This window comes from Magnolia sinica, chromosome 18, assembly GCF_029962835.1.
Source record: "Magnolia sinica isolate HGM2019 chromosome 18, MsV1, whole genome shotgun sequence".
NCBI lineage: Eukaryota > Viridiplantae > Streptophyta > Magnoliopsida > Magnoliales > Magnoliaceae > Magnolia > Magnolia sinica.
Window position 1 is genome coordinate 10879566 of NC_080590.1, and position 18994 is coordinate 10898559.

The 18994-nt window shown below is 39.9% G+C and overlaps 2 protein-coding genes and 1 non-coding gene across 11 annotated transcripts in view; 1 reads left to right on the forward strand and 2 right to left on the reverse strand.

Moving 5' to 3' along the window:
- LOC131233074 (DNA mismatch repair protein MSH4) overlaps positions 1–4630 on the reverse strand; it is a 29027-nt gene extending 24397 nt beyond the window's left edge. For 5 of the 9 annotated variants that reach the window (XM_058229666.1, XM_058229663.1, XM_058229664.1 and 2 more), the window contains exons 1-3: positions 4507–4630; positions 183–386; positions 73–108 (exon numbers count right to left, since the gene is read on the reverse strand). In XM_058229666.1, the coding sequence (XP_058085649.1) occupies positions 73–108; positions 183–386; positions 4507–4569 (303 nt within the window). In that variant the 5' untranslated portion in view covers positions 4570–4630. Of the gene's footprint in view, positions 1–72; positions 507–4506 lie in introns of those variants that run through there. The other 4 variants (XM_058229661.1, XM_058229660.1, XM_058229669.1 and 1 more) reach the window with 2 other exon arrangements.
- Positions 4631–5474: 844 nt separating this feature from the next.
- TRNAE-CUC (transfer RNA glutamic acid (anticodon CUC)) lies at positions 5475–5547 on the forward strand. The gene has a single exon. It is a non-coding gene; the product is annotated as a tRNA-Glu (tRNA).
- Positions 5548–5957: 410 nt separating this feature from the next.
- On the reverse strand, positions 5958–18403 carry LOC131232445 (uncharacterized). The gene is made up of 7 exons (XM_058228676.1): positions 18028–18403; positions 17688–17858; positions 15875–16039; positions 15610–15774; positions 14363–14497; positions 14034–14131; positions 5958–6337 (listed from the first exon to the last, which is right to left on the reverse strand). Exons 1-7 carry the CDS (start codon positions 18208–18210, stop codon positions 6139–6141), a joined length of 1116 nt encoding a protein of 371 aa, XP_058084659.1. The 5' UTR covers positions 18211–18403; the 3' UTR covers positions 5958–6138.
- Between the last annotated feature and the right edge of the window lie 591 nt (positions 18404–18994).

Genomic DNA, 18994 nt, shown 5'->3' on the forward strand with positions numbered 1-18994 from the left:
ACTTATAAACATAATTATGACATCCAAAATCCTTTTAAAAAAATCAAAAGAACAAGAGGTTTCTTCTGCAACCTTAGTATCATCAAAGCACCCACGAGCCATGATAACCTGCACAATTTAGTGTTAGGGTGAACATTTGAAAGAAGACTATCAAAACCCAGAATGTCATCAAGAATCAGCACCTTCTTGGTTGATGTATAACATCTATCAACCAGCTCCGAAACTCCAACCATACCATCTGGCGCGAGCTTGTTCGGAGGAACAATGATCACCATGGGATCATAAAAATGTAGTAGAGTCTTTGTATTTTGATACGAACTGCTTGTTTCAATGTACTGTGAAAGATGAAGTGAGGCTAACCTCAAGTCAAAGGCAGCCACTCCAACCTGCACAAAAGATTGGTAATGAGCAATACTTGCAACTGAGAAATAGATCATAGCAGTTCACCTCAGCAACATTAAGCCACCATTATCTTGGAGTTACAGTGACAAATTTATGAATACAGTAGCATTTCTATAAAATATTTTATTAATCAACAAATTTCTAGTACTTATTTGACCAATGAAAGCAATGAATGGGAATTCAGCCAGTCAAATAAAATTCAAAGACAAAAGGGACACAAAGGAAAACCCTTTCACAATTTCAAAGGGGTTAACTGGTTTCCTTACGGAATTCAGGTTGAACCACTCAAGCTTCTGCCACCAAAGTCCAAATCCAACTCAGAAGGAATGGGCAACCCTCCAGATAATGATATTATCCAGAAAAGAGTGATGAAGGCAGGACACTGAAACTGATCATAAGATTTTACAACTCACATTATTGTCAGTTGAAAATTTTTCTACTACATGTTTTCCGACATGCCAGCAGGAAAGAAATCCCATTTTTGTAGGGTCTGACGCAAACGTTTGCTCCTTCAGCCCCCTTTGAAGCACTGAGCTTAAAGAGAGAATGGAGCAACAGAAGAGATTACCACCCAGCTCTGTCAAATGGAGCCTTATTAAATTAACATGCATATATCTCTACTGAACCTATTCTGATCAGTTACATGTACTGGATCTTCAACATGAAACCCATTTTGTGTTGAAAAAGAGACTAAATCTACATGCATGCAAAAACCCTATTTCAGAAACTATTTGAATGCTAAGAGTTCTGAAACTTTTTTATTTGAAGCATAAGATGGAATTTATTAAAAGAGAAGAGCCAAAATTACAACAGGAGGAGGGAGTCACATATTAAATTATTAATAAGTATGGAGGTAAATCCTGAAAGAATTTAATGTACATTGAATTCAATTTATATTAGTCAATTTACACGTTCATCTTATTAAATTATTAATAAGATAATGGAAAGTAGACTTAGATGATTTAGCCATGTGCAACAAAGACCAAGAACTACATTAATCAGGAGTAGTGAGTTGGTTCAAGTTGATGGATCTAAAAGGGCATGGAGAACGCCCAAGAGTACATGAGGGGAGGTAGTAAGAAAAGACTTGATGACCTATGGTTTAATAGAGGATATGATAATTGTTAGTGGAACGGTGGAACAAGATTCATATAGTTGATCCCAAATTGAGATGAGGCTTTGATGATGACAGATAGAAACCAGTGTTTTAAATAGATAACACTACATAGCGTGTAGCTTACGCAACGTAGCGTAGCTTAGCCTCAATGCTATGTAGCTCATGAAAATAACATAAGTAGCGTGTAGCCTACACTACATGATAATTTGTGTATGCTATATGCTACGTAGCTCACATTACAAGTTATTTTTCAGTACAACATTAAAATCAATTAATGTTTTCAATGATTTGTTATATTTTTCTATTTTAAAAAATTGTTAATATTTTCAATGTGTTTAGTAAAATAATATAAGTAATAATATTAAATCAGTTTCATTGCTCTGTCTTTACCTTTATACTAAATCATTGCCCTTTCCTATTACTTTAGGCTATGTTTGGTTGCACCAAGTATCATGAAATTTTGTTAAATTTCATTATTAATCAGTCTAATCTGGTGATGAAATTGGTGGAACCAAGCACAACCTTGATTAAAAATCTGAAAGTCACATGTAGCTTATGCTACACGCTATGGAGCTTACACCTCGTACTTCCAAGGGGTGAACGATACACTACACGTTATTCGCTATTTAAAACACTGATAGAAACAAATGCAAGCTTAAACTTGGTGGAAGACATCCTCTTTTAAGATATGGAAGAAGAAAGGATATTTTTTTAGATCAACCCTGGCATCTTGATTTTCACCCCAAAGCCCAAATTCAAGCCGATTATCCACACCCAAGGAACAACAAAAAACCATGGATAAAATCTCTAAATTCACTAGGTATGGCCCATCTAAATTTTGGAATGGCTATTTCCCCTATGTCCCTCCATCCTAGTGGGGTGCATCCATGAATGGATTGGATGGCATATGCAAAACACAGTGGGCCCCACATACTAGAGGACCTCGCGACTGTTTCCTATGGTGCAGCCCACCTAAGCTGCAACCAGATAATTTTCAACCTCATGGCCTGCTATTGAAGGGAGCACCTCGTGGATGGGGTGATCTAATGCACACATCACAGTGGGCCCCATAGAGGTTGACACTGTAAGTTATGGCAGTGCCAACACTATAGGATGATGCTCCTATGTGTGACACAAAAAACGCGCGTGCAGGCATGCATGCATATACATATATACATATACATATGTGTGCATAGGGAGAGAGAGAGAGAGAGAGAGAGAGAGAGAGAGAGAGAGAGAGAGCCACATGCGTGTGCACTAATTTTACTTGAGATTGGCACTCTAGGAACCCTAGAATTTATAGTGCCCGTGTTGCATCAACAATCCAATCAACTGAGCTGAGATGTCTATTAGGCCCAGCACACATTTCATGGCCTACGATGTAAAATAACACTGACTGGACAATCCTAGCCATTCAATCAGTAGCCTATAAACTGGAGGATAAGATCAGTGATTCAAAATTAGGCTTAAATAAACAATTTAGCAATCTATGTATTGGGGCCCATCATGGACTGATTATGGTTGCAAACAATCACTTGTACCAGAGAATCCAGAGAATCCCAAGTCTCTAACATCCCATCCAGGTCTTGGAAAAAGGATAGCGATAAAAAGATAACCTAATTATGGATGGATCTATAATTCGTTTGAACAACATTACGTATGAAATGTCTGCTGAAACTAGTATACTGTCTGGATTGATCGATGGGACAGTCCAAGTGTCCTGATGCAACAAGGAGCATTAAAACTTATAGTTCTCTAAGAGCACTGGATGATTTCTCATTTTATTTTCAGGTCACTGGGTTACACTTTTAGGCTGCATTTGGCACGGTTAAATTGAATAGCCACCATTCAGTTCAATCAAGAGGAAATGACAAGCTTTTAAGGGTTTCCTAGTAATCATAATCACGATTCAGAACCCACACTCTCAGTAGGAAGGCGAAAGGAACAACAACCAGGTTATTTCCACATTGGACTACAACTCAGTAGTGCATCCAAACACGCCCTTAGTCATTGATGAAAATGCTATAAAAAATTTACAAGTTCTAGCTTAGTTTTAGTCTATTGCAAATTTAGTTGGATGAACAAAGATTCTAATGCTGCATATCCATGAACAGAAGCCAGTTAAACTTCTCCTATTAAAAGTAAATAGGAAATGTTCCAACTTCCAAGATCTATAAACGAGTCCAACTTTAGAGATGAATAGATTCAGGTCATCAAAATCCACAACCATCCCACGAAAAACTAAGCCCGTCTGGTAGACACCAAAAAATGAGCTCGTCTCATTTACTTAACTGTAATTTTATATTAGAGACAATTTTTTTTCTTTTTTCCTTTTTGAAAGATCTCCAATTTTATATTAGAGATCTTGATCTCTAATAAATAATGATTTCATTTTAACGGTAATCATGTATTGGAGATAATTATTGTTAACTAAAATGGGATGAACTCATTTTTGGGCGTCTACCAAACAGGGCCTAACAGAATCGATCAGAAATTTTAGCATCGGAAATAAGGACGCAAATTATCATTTTCTAGAGCATTCAAATGAAATCAAGAGATTGTTCGACGAACTCTTGCACATAAAAATGGAAATCAAAAGATGAAAAACTATATAATTTACATATTGAGATGAGATCGCCGTAGTGTATCAAGATCTGTATTTGTTGACTGAAAATTCATGAGTCCGCACAAACCTAAAACTAAAAATCAGAAAATCGGGCGGGAATTTTATCATCGGAGATAAGTACAAAGAAATCATCTTATAATAAAGCACTGAAAATGAAAAAAGAGGAGAGCAATCTCATTTTCAGAGCTTTGATTGAGGGATCATGCTGCGAATGCTTGTGCTAGCTTCTGCTAAGATCAAAACTAGAATTGAAAAAATAAAATGCAATTCTCGAAAATCTAACCGGCTGCGATTTTCTGATATTCTGATTTTTGAGAGAGTCGAAAAGAAGAAAAGAGCATTACGGTTTGAAGAGACCTACCTCTTTGGCTCTGTTCTCGATCAGACCGATGATGAAGCTCGACCTCTCTCCATCTTCTTCCATTCTTCTGTTCTTCTTCTTCTTCCCGGCGAGAAGTGAAAGAGCAAGAGTATACGAATCTGAAAATGCCCGCCAACGTAGAAGCCTATTTATAGAACTTCCAGACATGAGAGCCTCACACGCAGCCCGCACAACACGCCCCACACGTGGCAATCTGTAAGCGCTTGGAACATCTGAACTGTTGTATAGGTGGGCCCCGTAGTGAGTATGGACATATGCACGGTACAGGAGTCGAGACGATCCACTCATCAGGAAAGCCGCACGTTCGATGTGCGTGTAAGGAGGTGGTGTGGCGCGAGTCGACTTCATGCAGCAGCATTTTGTTCCAATGAGTCGCGCTACGCGGCGCATGGTGTATACCAGCTACGCTACGCACCATTGACGTCCGAGGATTGATTCGGTCCTGCTCGACTCGTACGGATATGTTTCGATGATCTAAACTGATGGGCCCCACATTGTATGTGGAACGACCGAAAAACCTCCTACATTTAATTATTTCAAATTATTGACCATTGAACTATTTTTGTTTGCATATGGACCGTCTATTTAGCTATCTTTTCGTGGACCATTTATGAAACGTTTAGTACCTTGCAGTATTGAATTTTTCAGATATGAGTAAAACTTAGCTATATACATCATCAGATCAAAGGTTTGGATCGACAAACAATGTTATGCGTGTCAGACAAATCTATGTTTGCTAATGCGCGACTGCCGTTTATCATGCAAAAACGTCAATCCAGAACGTCAAAGTGGTAGAAATTCTAGTGGATAGATTTGTGGACCTAAATGTCACTTATAAGGCTATCCTGACCATTGGATTTGTTGCTGTAAAATGGAACAGTGAGGTCCATGAATTGCCGTATGCTCGTCTAGAATAAGTATACATAAAACTAAAAGTATACATCAAATCCGTTGTAGTCTAGTTGGTCAGGATACTCGGCTCTCACCCGAGAGACCCGGGTTCAAGTCCCGGCAACGGAATAATTTTTATTTTTTCAGATCATAGAAGCCTGCCTCACATCGTCCTTCCTTTTATTTTTTCCGAAATTGGTCTATCTGTGACAAGTGATCAGAGTTGGACACATGCTTGCAGCGTGCCACATCCAACGATCCAAAAAAAAAAAAAATCATTTTGGCAAGATTGGAGGATGAATATTTGAAAACCTACTTTACAGTCCAATTTCTCCCAAAAGTGGTCAAATTGAAGGGTCAGGATTGTCCAATTTTCTACGTCATAGAGAGTCCATTTTCTATGAAGGGTTATGATTGTTCAATAAGTGCCAATTGATCAGAGTTTGGACCTTGTACATGTCTGCCACATCCAATGTATGAAAAGTACATTTTTAGATGCAACTGATATAAAAGGGGGGAAGGCAGCAAACACAGCAATCTAACCCAAAGAAATATTTGAACGGATCTCAAACAATGACATTTTTAAACATCTACCATCCTTGAATTCTTCACTCATTTACATTAGAAAATTTGTACATATAAATAAGCTCAGCTTCTGCCACCGTCAAAGCACCTAACAAAACACAAAACAGAGAAATGCAGGAAAGTCGAACTGATTAGCTAGACCTCCCCATTCATGACTTCTTCAATGGTAATGAAACGGCCTTTCTCGATTGAAAGTTGGCCTGCAACTCCGATAGCGACTGAGAGCAGCCCGTCATGCAAGTCAACAGCAGGAGCTCGGATGCCTTGAGCTCTGACGGCAGATAAGAAGTTAAGATGTTCCAGATAGCTCGAGCCATGATGCAGTCCATCGTACCTGAGTACATGTGAATGACGGATTAAGCTGGGAAAAAAAAAAAAAAAAAACCACGACACTTCTACCAAGAGAAACCGTATCATTAGTAGGAACTCAAAATTGCAGATTGAATTGAACTGCGACCAACCAATTTAATCACGGATGTCTGCAGGGATGCATTCTCCCATATGGCCAGTTATGGAGATGCACTGTAAGACTATTGATGGGGACATAGTTGTATATGGCCGCTAAAGGGGTGGTCTCGAAAAGGATTTCATGATGCATTTTAATAGTACTTATTTATTTCTAATTGTTATACTTGCCTTTATACACTTCCTAACGTCTAAGGAATGTAGAATGCTATTTCAAGATGCCCCATCTTCAAGTGCAAAACACAAACACCCTATACGTACTGAGTTAGCACGTGTGTAGCATTCATTCAAGTCATTCAGAGGGTGGTCCTCATGTTTTATTATCCCGTTTATCAAGTGGGTCCCATGAGCAAGAAGAAATGGATGGTCAGAAAAATGACAAGGATCTACATTCAGCTTTTCAAACAAAAATAAGGGTCTACATTCAATGTGCATGTCCCCAACTCCCCATCAACATTCTTTCGGCTTCTCCATTTCAAGTCGAACTTGAAAACAACAGAACTGTGATTTGGAGCCTAGGTCCGCAATATGAATTGTTGAGGGTCAAATATTGCATATCAGACCCAGTTATTGCATGAATTTACAAGCATGATACCGTTTAATGGCCTGATTTAATTGTATTTGTGATGCAGAGTGTATTTACAAGCATGAACTGAAAAGGGGTACTTAAACCATGGATTTAACGCTCTGATGACACCCAAGGCAAGGGACGGACTCCAGGGGACCAAGATCGATGGAATTACACACCAGGGATCCGAGGAAATCAGGCCATTCACGTTAAAGAGGCCCGAAATTGGTGAAGAATGCAAGATCACATAGTTCCCGCCATCTGATTGGCTCAAAACTTCATACATGGCCTGAGGGCCATAAATTAACCGTACATATCAAATTTCAGCCCTCGGATCACTATGGAAGTGCCCCAACTGACAGATCAGCCCATAAACCATTGATTCTGGGCCCACCTGATATCTGAAACTATCCAACTTTGGTCTTGACGGTTTAAATAAGATAGGAAAATGAATGGATGGATCAGATTGTTGAAACACATCACAGTGGGGCCCGTATGTGATGTGTGTGTGCACAGCACACGTAGACCCGAGCCACACCGAGCCAACAAACGCGGGTCAGCAGCGCTGACCCGCGTCTCCTTCCCAAACACGGCAACTGCCGTTTCACGCGGCAACACGGACGGACGCTGTCCGTTTTTACGGACGCTAGTGGGCCCCACCCATGGCCTGTACGGATGATCCAATCCGTCCATCGTGTAGAGGGCCTCGACTACTATAAAACCTTGCTGAACTTTTGGACCCATGCAAGCACACGTGCGCGATACAGAGGCCACAAACAGGCGGTCCTGCGACGTTCAAAACAATTTTTGAGGTGATTTCTTCTCTGGGCCGCGTCAATGGACGTTCAAAACCACCCATTCTTGACTGAAATTTCGTCCTGAATCTAATGGACGGGGTGGATTTCTCCGAAAATACCTCTGTGGGGCCCACCGAACACGTCAGCGCCTCTGCGTACGCCTTACGCGCGTTCGGGAAAACCGGAATTTGCGGGAGATAGTGGGCCACGGTCATCAATACTTTGAGTGATCCAGACCGTCCAATGTGTCCACAGGGAGTCCAATACCCTAGCCAAGATTTCAGAATTATCAGGTAGGTCGATATCACGCCGCAAAGACACTCCAAACGCAAGTCGTTTTGCGTTTTTACTGCGCAGACGAACTCAGTTGCGGAAACAAAGTGCGAAAGCTCTCCTAGTGCGGAAGGGAAACTTCGACCGAAGTTTTCAGGAGGGTCTTCTATAAAACAGAGAAGAGAAAGCATGGATAAGGAGTTTTTTTTGGGCCGAGACATGAAGTTTTAGAAGAAAAACGGGAAGACAAGGGTGGTTTTTTTCTGCTGGACGTGGCTGAAGCAAGAGGCTGGAACGGGAGCAAGAATCTGGGCGGCTGTGAGGAGCAAGACAGGAAGCTTTAGGGCTGGTCGCGGAGCAGGGAAAGAGGCATTGGAAAGAGGAGAGTTGGAGCTTGGTCTGACGTATGGAGAGCTGCACATGAGCAACATTGGCAGGCTGGGTTTCCTCTTTTTCTTTTCTTCTTCTTCTTCTCTTGTTTATGTTGGATTCAGCCTAAGCATGTCCATTCTCGGCTGAACCTCTTAGCTAGGGCTAAGAGGTGAAGCCTGTAGCGAGATGGGAGATTTTACTGTGTGCCTTTAATTCATAAACTGAATTTGATATAGTTGATTATCAAAGGAATATTTTTCTTAGTCTTTTATGGTCTGTTGTGACTGAAATTACAATGGGTTTGCAATGGCTTTGAGTATTTCTTTTTCCCTTTTTATGTTTATGAAGTCAGGAACCCCTGTTGTTCATCATTGTCCCATGGGCATGGTAGGATGACAGTACCCTTCCTGATCCTCATACATTGTTGGTTGGTTGGTAATTAGTTTAATTCTGTTGTTTACTTTGTCTTCTGGGCATGGCTTGGTGATGGAATCCATTCTAATTCATATACCTTTCACCTCTTGAAAACTATATTAAAGGAAGTCTAGTTAAATTCCATGATTTCTGAAGCAGGCATAATTTCTCCCTGATCTCTACAAGTGGATCCTCTGAATCCCTAGTTTCTTTCTTCTGAATTCCTTAAAGCTTTAGATAATTGTTCCACAATTATTCCCTAAATTCTATTTTGTTTAGATCGCATCCTAGACTAGTTCTATTTCTACCTAGTTTCAGATAACGTACAGGTATCAGTCCCTGTGGATTCGACCTCGGTCTTACCGAGTTTATTACTACATCACAACCCTGCACTTGGGGTGTGAACATGAATGCTACAAACGAGATCACAGTATGGTTATTTCCCGCTTTACTGGACTAATAATTGCAATTCAATTTGATAGTGCACCCAAACACACCAAAAGACTCTTCTTTCACATTCTGGATTTGTTTGCTCCTTTAGGACCTGCTTGGGTATATCCAAGATCATAAGCAGGTTGGAGATCTATAGGGAAACAGATTAATATCTGCCCAGCCACCTCTTTGGGATGGGCAATATTCTCAGAAACCACATCAAATCAGACGAAGTTATCTGGATGGCGAACTGCATGCATCACATCCTGTCTGCCCTTAAAGCAGAAACATCCAAACGGGCACTTAGACACAAGAGGCATTGCTCCTCGTATTATGAGGGAATTTATTTATTGAAATGGTTTTTGTAGCAGTCCATGTCAATGTTGCATTCAGATATTCCGTCTAGAAGCTCTAATGCATTTAACCCACTTTTCAAGTTAAGATTCCAGGTGAAGACCCCTAAATGCATGTCTTTAAGTCAGTTAGCTAACTTTTTTAGTTAAAACTGTAAGGCACCAAGCTGCTCATCCCTAAAGCATTTAGCCCACTTTTCAAGTTATAACTATAGGCCAAGGCTCCTAAATGCCTATCCCTAAGGCATTTAGCCCACATTTCATGTTAAAACTATATTCAAATGCATATCAAATTAGGCATTTAGGCCCACTTTAATGTTGAAGTTGTAGATAAAGGCACCACAATAAACACCTTAAGGCATTTAGCTTAATTTTTAAGTTGAAAATCTAGGTAAAGGTACCTAAATGCCTTTTTAGCTAAATTTTCAGGTTAGAACTCCAGGTGAAGGAGCCTAAAAGCCTGTTCCTAAAACAACCAGTCCACTTTTTATGTTAAAACTGTAGATAAAGGTACCTAAATGCCTATCCTAAAGCCATTTATCCCACTTTTTCACGTTCAAACTGTTAGTAATGGTGACTAAATGCCATTCTTTAAGGCCTTTAGCCCACTTTTCAAGTTTGACCTGTTGGTAAGGGCACCTAAATGCCTATCCCCAAGGCATTTAGCCCACTTTACAAGTTAAAAACTGAAAAGGCACCTACATGCCTATCTTTGATGCATTTGACCCACTTTTCTTCTGTCAAAACTCTGTGTTGGAACTTCAATGGGTTTACCATAGGCATGTAGCCTACTTATAAAGTTAAAACTCAAGCTAAAGCCACCTACATGCTTATACTTGAAGCATTTAGCTCAATTTTCAAGTTAAATATGTAGGTAATGGCACTAATGGCCATCTGTAAGGCATTTTTCCTACGTTTCTTTTTAACACTTTTGGTAAAGCCAGCTAAATGCCTATCCTTACGGCCTTGAGCTCACTTTTCAAGTTAGAACTGTAGTTATAGGCACCTCTATGCCTACCTAGTAGGTAAAGGCAACTAAAAGCCTATCTTTATGGCCTTTAGCTCACTTTTCATGTTAAAACTGTAGGTATAGGCACCTCTATGCCTATCCTTTAGGCATGCAGCCTACTTTTAAAATCTAAAACTGAAGGTAAAATCACCTATATGATTTAACCCTAATGCATTAGCCCACTTTAGAGTTAAATTTGTACATAAAAGCACTTAAATGCCTATCCATAAGGCATTTAGCCCACTTTTAAAGTTAAAACTCCAGGTAAAAACATGTAAATGCCTTTCCTTAAAGCATGTTTGTTTCACCAATTAACACAGTAATGTAAAAGGAATGTGCAATGATTACAAATTACTTTACCAATCTCTTAACAACAGTTGCATTTGACCGCCGATTCTCATGTTTAGTTTATTAGTGATAAAATCGTAATGATGGCATTTTTACATTACTTCAATTTTAAATCATCACCAAAATACACTGAAGTTACTATTTAGATTCAAGATTTTCACATTAATTACATGAAAAAGTACAATGATTACAAATTCATTCACTTGTCTCTTGAATACATCTACATTTGACCGATGATTCCCGTGTTTGGTTTGGCAATGGTATAATCATAATAATGACACATTTCTTTTACATTACTAGAGAAATTGGCAAAACAAACAAGCCCTAAAGAGAATTCAATCCACTTTCCATACATAAACCCTACGTAACCACACCTAAATGCTTATCTTTAAGACATTTTAATGCAATGGCATTTTCACACCGGGCTCAAGTAGGGTTATCTGCGGGATGCAGGGGCACACTCGGGGTGGGCGGCCCGTGTGAGGCGGGTGGCTCATGTGAGGCAGTACCCATATGATTTGGGGCCCATGATATGGGTTTGGCCAAGGTCCTAACCCATAAGATGTGGGGCCTGGGTTGTGAGATAAAGGGATTAATTCGCCATGCTCTATTAATTCGAGCTTTTAGAGCAAGTGGTTAATTGTCCTGCATCAAATTGGTATCAGAGCGGGAAGTCTCGTGTTCGAGACTCATCACCGGGGGTGATTAATGCAGGGACATTTTCATACCGGGTTTGAGTGGGGTCGCCTATGGGGTGCAGAGGCACACTCGGGGTGGGCGGCCCGTGTGAGGCGGGTGGCTCATGTGAGGCAGTACCCATGTGATTTGGGGCCCACAAGTGGAGTTCGACCGAGGTCCTAACCCATGAGTTGTGGGGCCTGGGCTACGAGATAAAGGGATTAATTCTCCATGCTCTATCAATTCGAGTTTTTAGAACAAGTGGTTAATTGTCCTGCATCATATTTAGCCCACTTTTCAAGTTAAACTCTAGGTAAAGGCACCTAAGTGCCTGCCTTAAAGGCATTTAGCCCACTTTACATGTTAAAGCTCTTGGTAAAGGCACCTAGATACCAATGCGTACAGAATTTAGCCCACTAACAAAGTTAGAACTCTAGACAATGCACCTAAATGCCCATCATTAAGGCATTTAGCCCACATTTCATGTGAAAACTCTAGCAAAATGCTATGTTTTAGGACTTTAGCCCACTACTGAATTTAAAACTCTTGGTAAAGGCACCTAAATGCCTACCTTTAAGCCATTTAGCTCATTTTTCAAGTTCAAACTCTTCGTAAAGGCACCTAAATGGATAACTTCACAGCATTTAGCCACTTTTGAAGTTAAACCTGTAAGTAAAGGTGCCTAAATGCCTATCATAAGGACATGTAATCCTTCTTCCAAGTAAAAATTGTAGGTAAAGACACCTCCTTAAGGCATTTAGCCCACTTTTCATTTTAAAGCTCCAGATAAAGGCAATTATATGTCTATCCTTCAGACTTTTAGCCCACTTTCAGGTTAAAACTGTAGGTAAGAATTACTTTCAGCATTTAGCCTACTTTAAAAGTTAAAATTAGAGGTAATGCCACCTAAATGCCTATATTTAGGGCATTTAGCCCACTTTTCAGGTTAAATGGTAGGTAAAGGCACCAAAATGCCTATCCTTAAGACATTTTGCATCCTTTTACTTTTTGGGCCTGTTTGTTTTGCGGATTTCCCTAGTAATGTAAGAGAAATGTGTCATCATTACAATTTTACCACTGTCAAACTAAACATAAGAATTGTCAATCAAATGCAGATGTATTCAGGAGACAAGTAAAGAAATTTATAATCATTACACTTTTTCATGTAACTACTGTGAAAATCTCGAATCCAAACAGTGACATCAGTGTATTTTGGTGATGATTTGACACTAAAGTAATGTAAAATTCCATCATTACGATTTTACCATTGATAAACCAAACATGGGAATTGGCGGTTAAATGCAAATGTTGTAAGAAGACAGATAAAGTAATTTATAACCCTTGCACGTCCTTTACATTACTGCGGTAACTGGTGAAACAAACAGGCCCTTAAAACTTCAGGTGAAGGCAAGTAAACGCCTATCCTTAAGACCCTTAGTTCATTTTTTCTATTTTGGAAGGATAATCAGCACTTCATTAAAAGAAGAAAAGATAAAACAACAAAAAAACCAAGAGACAACAGCAGAGGAACCAAGAAGTTTGCTACAACAGCTGCAGGCACCCAGAGCCCAAAAACAAAAGCTACCCAACACCAATTACAGCCCTCACCCTCTGAAAACTAAGCCACAGACCTCAATCTTCAAAAAAAAATTTTACAGCAACAACACCCTCCTCTGACAAGAAGTCAGCTAACCCATTCGCCTCGAGGAGCACATGGCAGAACAGGACCCAATTCTGGATGCTCGTGTCAAGAGCCTCCTCAACCAAATCCCCAACTTCCAAGGGTAGCATCCACTTGAGAACAAGGATATCACATTCTTGGAGTCGCCTTCAACTATCACCAGGTTAAGCTACATGTCCATGATAGTCTTAACTATCTATTATAACATTGTTGCTTCCACAAATTTTTAATCTGCCCTTAACTCACTTTTCAAGTTAAACTGTCAATCAGCAAAGGCATTTAACCCAATACCAATGTTTAAAACCTTGCACGTGACCATGTCTTCTCCTCTCATTATATATAGTAGTTTGTATCCTACAAGTACGAGTTTAATGTATGTCAATTTATGCATATGAACTTTTCAATGCTTTACGCATTTATGAGCTGATAATTATATAATAATTGCTGCTCAAAATATCATTTTGTGTATCACATAGGCTGATAGGCACCCTGTGCGAACTGCAAAACAATACATTGATGGAAACTATTGCTATATTTGAAACTTTGCTTGAATATGTTGTGAGTGACCACTTTGCAATTAGGAACAAAAGAGGAAACCAAATGCATAAGTACTGAAATGTTAAAGGTTAGAAGCACCCACTTTATTCGTTTATCCTCAGCTTTAAAAGTCTGTACTCCATCTCTTCCTGCTGTTCGGGTACCCACACGCACAATACTCTCCGGAACAAAAGCCTCACCCTGTTAACATTTTTGAAATTGTGCATGAATGCAAAAGCTTTAGGATTTCCACTCTATGTCATCGCTATCCTAAATATTTACAAATGCTGCCAAATACTTCCTGTTAGAAGGAAAACATAGGAGAGAAAATCAAAAGAAGAAGAAAAAGAATGACCATCCAGGGAAAATATGCTGGAAAGGAAATATAGGAGAGCAAGATTAAACACTTGGAAGATGTTTACAGTAACATACCTTCCCAATATCACCTACGACAGAGATTTCTTGCTCGTTTTTACTGCCTTCCGCAAACATGCAAAGGTCAAGCATGCCACGAGAACCATTGTCGAAGTCTACAATGACAAATGCATTGTCAATTATATCAGGTACCTGTTTTCAGAATTGAATTGTGAGGAAACAAGAGAAAATAAAGGAGCAGTTGTTGTTAAAGTATATAAGTAGCAAAATCAGCAAAAGCATTTTCTGTTATGGTGTCCTAAAAAGCCTACAACTATGATACCAAAAAACAAATTTAAAAAAAAAAAAACTTTTTTTTTTTTACACATGCACACACGCCGTAGTGGAATTTCACCACCTATGGGTACACAAACCCTTGACCCGGTGTTGAATCTCCGGAGAGTCTACCACCCGAGTAATAGTAAGATTGAATAGCTTGGCTTTGGGCTATGGAAAAAGAAAAAGGATGAGAGTATATACCATTCAACTAAGACTCAACTACAGCCATCTTGGAAATGCATATTCCGTTTGGATTCGTGGATAACATAATGATTAGCCAATGATTATTTCCATCACCACAGTGGAAAATAGGATTCCAAAAATGGGGTGCCCATTTGGATAGCAAGTGGAATCCTCAAATTCATTACACAATTGTCACCTTGTTTCTCGTGCCAAAGAATTCTAACGATGGATGAGAGTAATGATTATTGTGTGGAATCCAACTGTCTTGTCGGTGGAAAACAATTTCCATTTCTGCATGGATTCCTCGTGTCCAAACACACCCTAACGTTTCAAGCCTTTCCTGATATTGCGCACGGTTATAAGATTAAGGCGACTAAAGGGCAATAAATAGACGATAGTTGCTGTCTATGGATTCTGAATTCTGGAACAGCAGGATACAAATGCTTCCCACTGGGTGAGAATCCATGTAATCTTTTAACAAACATAAACAAGAATGGAATATTCTACTTTTCTTCATGAAAGGGTATTTGTTGCAAGAATGCATATATTCAAATTAATGAAGAAAAAAAAAGCATGAAAAGTACTCCAAAAGAGGATTGTGCGAATTGTCAATATTTGTCAATAGAAATTCACTGCTGTATGCTGATCTGAATAAAGAAGAAAAAGAAAACCAAAAGAAAGAAAGAAAGAATCATGAGTTAGTGGGAAGAACAGGCATTAGTGTTTCCAACAATGCATGCATACGTAGAAAGGTAAAAGCACAGCTATGAAACTGTAAGAAGTATAAAGCACACTACAGAGACCTTCCCATCATAAATTTCATCCTTGTGGTTAACGTCAATAGCTCCAGAAGCCATCACTCGAACTGGGTTTGCAGCCGCAAACAGCCTCATCAGGTCGAAAAAGTGGCAGCACTTCTCCACCAGAGTCCCCCCTGAGTTGATGTTGAACCGATTCCAATTGTTAACCTAGAACAGTAAGATCATTTGGTCCAATTATCAAAAGGTGCCTGCCAATCACATCGCGTCAAGCATATAATGCACCACATTACTTCAAAGGCAATCATACCTTAACCAAAAATGGAAATCGATGTTCACGGATTGCCACCATTTTGACTTGACCAAGAGTCCCACCCTTAACAACATCTATTAACTTTGCAATAGGAGGCATGTATCTGTACTCCAATCCAACTTGTACCAGTATCTCAGGCCTCCTCCTAACTGCATCTTTGATCTGAAAGGAAGCACCATGGATTCCAATAGGAAGTACTATCAACGAACATAAGACACTAATAAAAAGTAACCATATGTACGTGGAAATTAATACATATACATATCCAGATTTATCCATGAATACCCATTTCCCATTTTAGGAATTTATTAAAAAATAGAAAATGCATGAAAGTATACCGATGGGTTGCAACCATTGTGGATGAAAAATGGTTCCCTTTCTTTGTGAGAAATTTCTAATACCACTATTGTGTAGAGGGACCTTTTAGGGGTCATTTGGATGCCTGATCCAGATTTATCCATGAATACCCATTTCCCATTTTAGGAATTTATTAAAAAATAGAAAACGCATGAAAGTATACTGATGGGTTGCAACCGTTGTGGACGAAAAATTGTTCCCTTTCTTTGTGAGAAATTTCTAATACCACTATTGTGTAGAGGGACCTTTTAGGGGTTGTTTGGATGCCTGCAAATGGTTCAAGTGGTAAGCTGTCAATGATTTACAGGTAAATGATTTTCCATGTTTGGATAGCCTGTAAATTGTTTAAGTCCTATAAATGGAGAGCCAATCTTTGAAAATATAGCCGTTAAGCCGTAAATGGAGAGCCTGTAAATGAAATCCTACCTTTTTGCCTGTAAATGAGATGAGGGTAAATATTGTAAATCATTTACAGCCTGTAAATCCAAAAGCAGTGTAAATGATTTTCCTGTAAATCATTTACAACTTGCCCCATTTATAGGCATCCAAACAACCCCTTAAGGGTCGATTTCCCATCAATTCGAAATCACATGAGAGGCTAATGAGATGTTTAAAATAATGTAATGTAAAACACCTCAAATTGGGGATACGCATTGAACGGTATAGAATTTGAAACCTAATGATCAATATAGCATTTTTGCGACTGCTATCATGATGAGCAACCATTAACATTTGCAAGGTTAGCATGCATGCTGCATGTAAAGGTGCACGTGGAGAGCAGGTTCATGTGGGTAGCAAGCATAGCTAAACGTGTGTTTGGAAGCAACTAAAACTGTGTTTTAATGCATTTTCCTCTCGAGTGCCAGCAACTGTAGGAAGCACCAACGGCTAGAATTAAATATGAGATTGTGGCCCAGTCAAGTATCCATGAAGGCCCAAAATTTCACCCGCATGTTTTTTCTGTGACTATGTCCGATGAACGGTTCAGATTTTCAAAAACATCTCATATTTTAACACGTGCGTGCGAAGTGGTCAACCAACGCAAGGCTAACCCAGGCAGTGAGCAGCTTTCCCAACATCTGCACGTCGGTTGTAGATTTAATGAAAAATGAAAAAATGGGTGGCATCCAAACACACCCTAAAAGAAAAGGGTAAAAAATCCAGCTTAACCAAGAAAAATTAAAGTAATAAAATCAAAATATGTTAAATGCAAAAACATTAGCCTTACTACAGAGGAACTGAGTAAAACCATGCGAGCGTTCAAATACACCTGTGGCCAACATGTCACGCGATTACAACATCCGAGCCATCGAAAACGTCGGCCCCACCTGGAAGACCGCCCAGTGCACACACTGATCGTCACCAAAAACCATATATATATATATATATATATATGCAGACTGAGCTTTGCGCAAGACGATCATCGTGGTGGGGCCCACCCATCGGATCGTACCTTCTTGCAGTCCTTGACAGTGGTACACAGAGGCTTCTCCACGAGTATGTGATGGGGTTTTGCGTGGTTGATGATGTCCATCAGGATTTGAAAATGTGTCATGTTCGGCGTCGACACAACCACCACATCGCAAAGCCCACTGTCTAGCAGCTCCTTGTGTCCTGAGAAAACCTGCACGGTACAGTAAGTGAAGTGGTCTGTTTTACTTTTCTGCCCAGGGGTTGCAAGAAAATTTACAGGAACACCCTTGCATCTGGAAGCCTCAGCTTTCAAGGGCCGGTGTGTAATATTAGAGGGAAATCGAGGGATAAAAATTAAAACTGGTGGAGGAATTTCGCACCTTGAGCGGCGGCCAGTTAAAGGAGGCAGCTAGTTCTAAGGCGTGTTGTTGGGAAGGGATATGCGGATCGGCCACGCAACGGACGGCGGCGCCTTCGTTTTGGAGGTGCGCCAGATTGATCATGTGTTCCCTTCCCATCATCCCCGCCCCTACGATTCCGTAGTTCACCACACCGGCCGCCATTTGATCTCTCTCCTTCTCTGTCTCTGGTCTCTACTGTCTGGAAATGGACTCCTTCGCTCGGGCGATTCGCTCCCGCGAATTATGGGGAGAGATGCGATGCGATGTGATGCTCATGCGCGTATGATGCTTGATGCACATGCACTCAGAAATTATCCACATTTCGACCGCATTGTGGCATCCACAGTCTACAGTCGTAAAATCAGATTGGTTAAACAATCCTAACCTCTGTTTCACAATCTTTTTAGCTGTAATAATACCATTACATAGACTCCATGTTAGTTTTGGACCATTTAGAAAATATCCATGGCTCATACGCCCCCATGCCGGGCAATGTTGTGCAGCTATCCAGACAACCTAAATTTTGGGTCTCATTGCGGAGGCGCGTGTATATAAAATTTTAATTATCAAGCCATCCTAATCATTCAATTAATGGTTATCGAATGGATTTTTAGAAGTAAAACAATGAGTATTTTAACTTTTAAAAAAATAAATAGATGGGTAATATTATCTTCCGAGTAAAATTGTTTTGGGCGACTGTTCATCCACAACTGGTCCAGTGATTTGGACGGTCTGGATCACCATGCAATTGTACCATTTGTTTAGTTGAAAAGTTACAAGGATGGTGCAAAACTAATATTGGAATCTAACGCATTTTTCCGAGCGGGAAGGTCGATACGCATAGCCTTTGCGTTGTCCACACGGCATTAATTCAAGATAAATCTTCAAAATTGTTTACGAGACCGCAGCGAATGCGGATTAGCTACCGAGAGGTTGAGTGACGTCA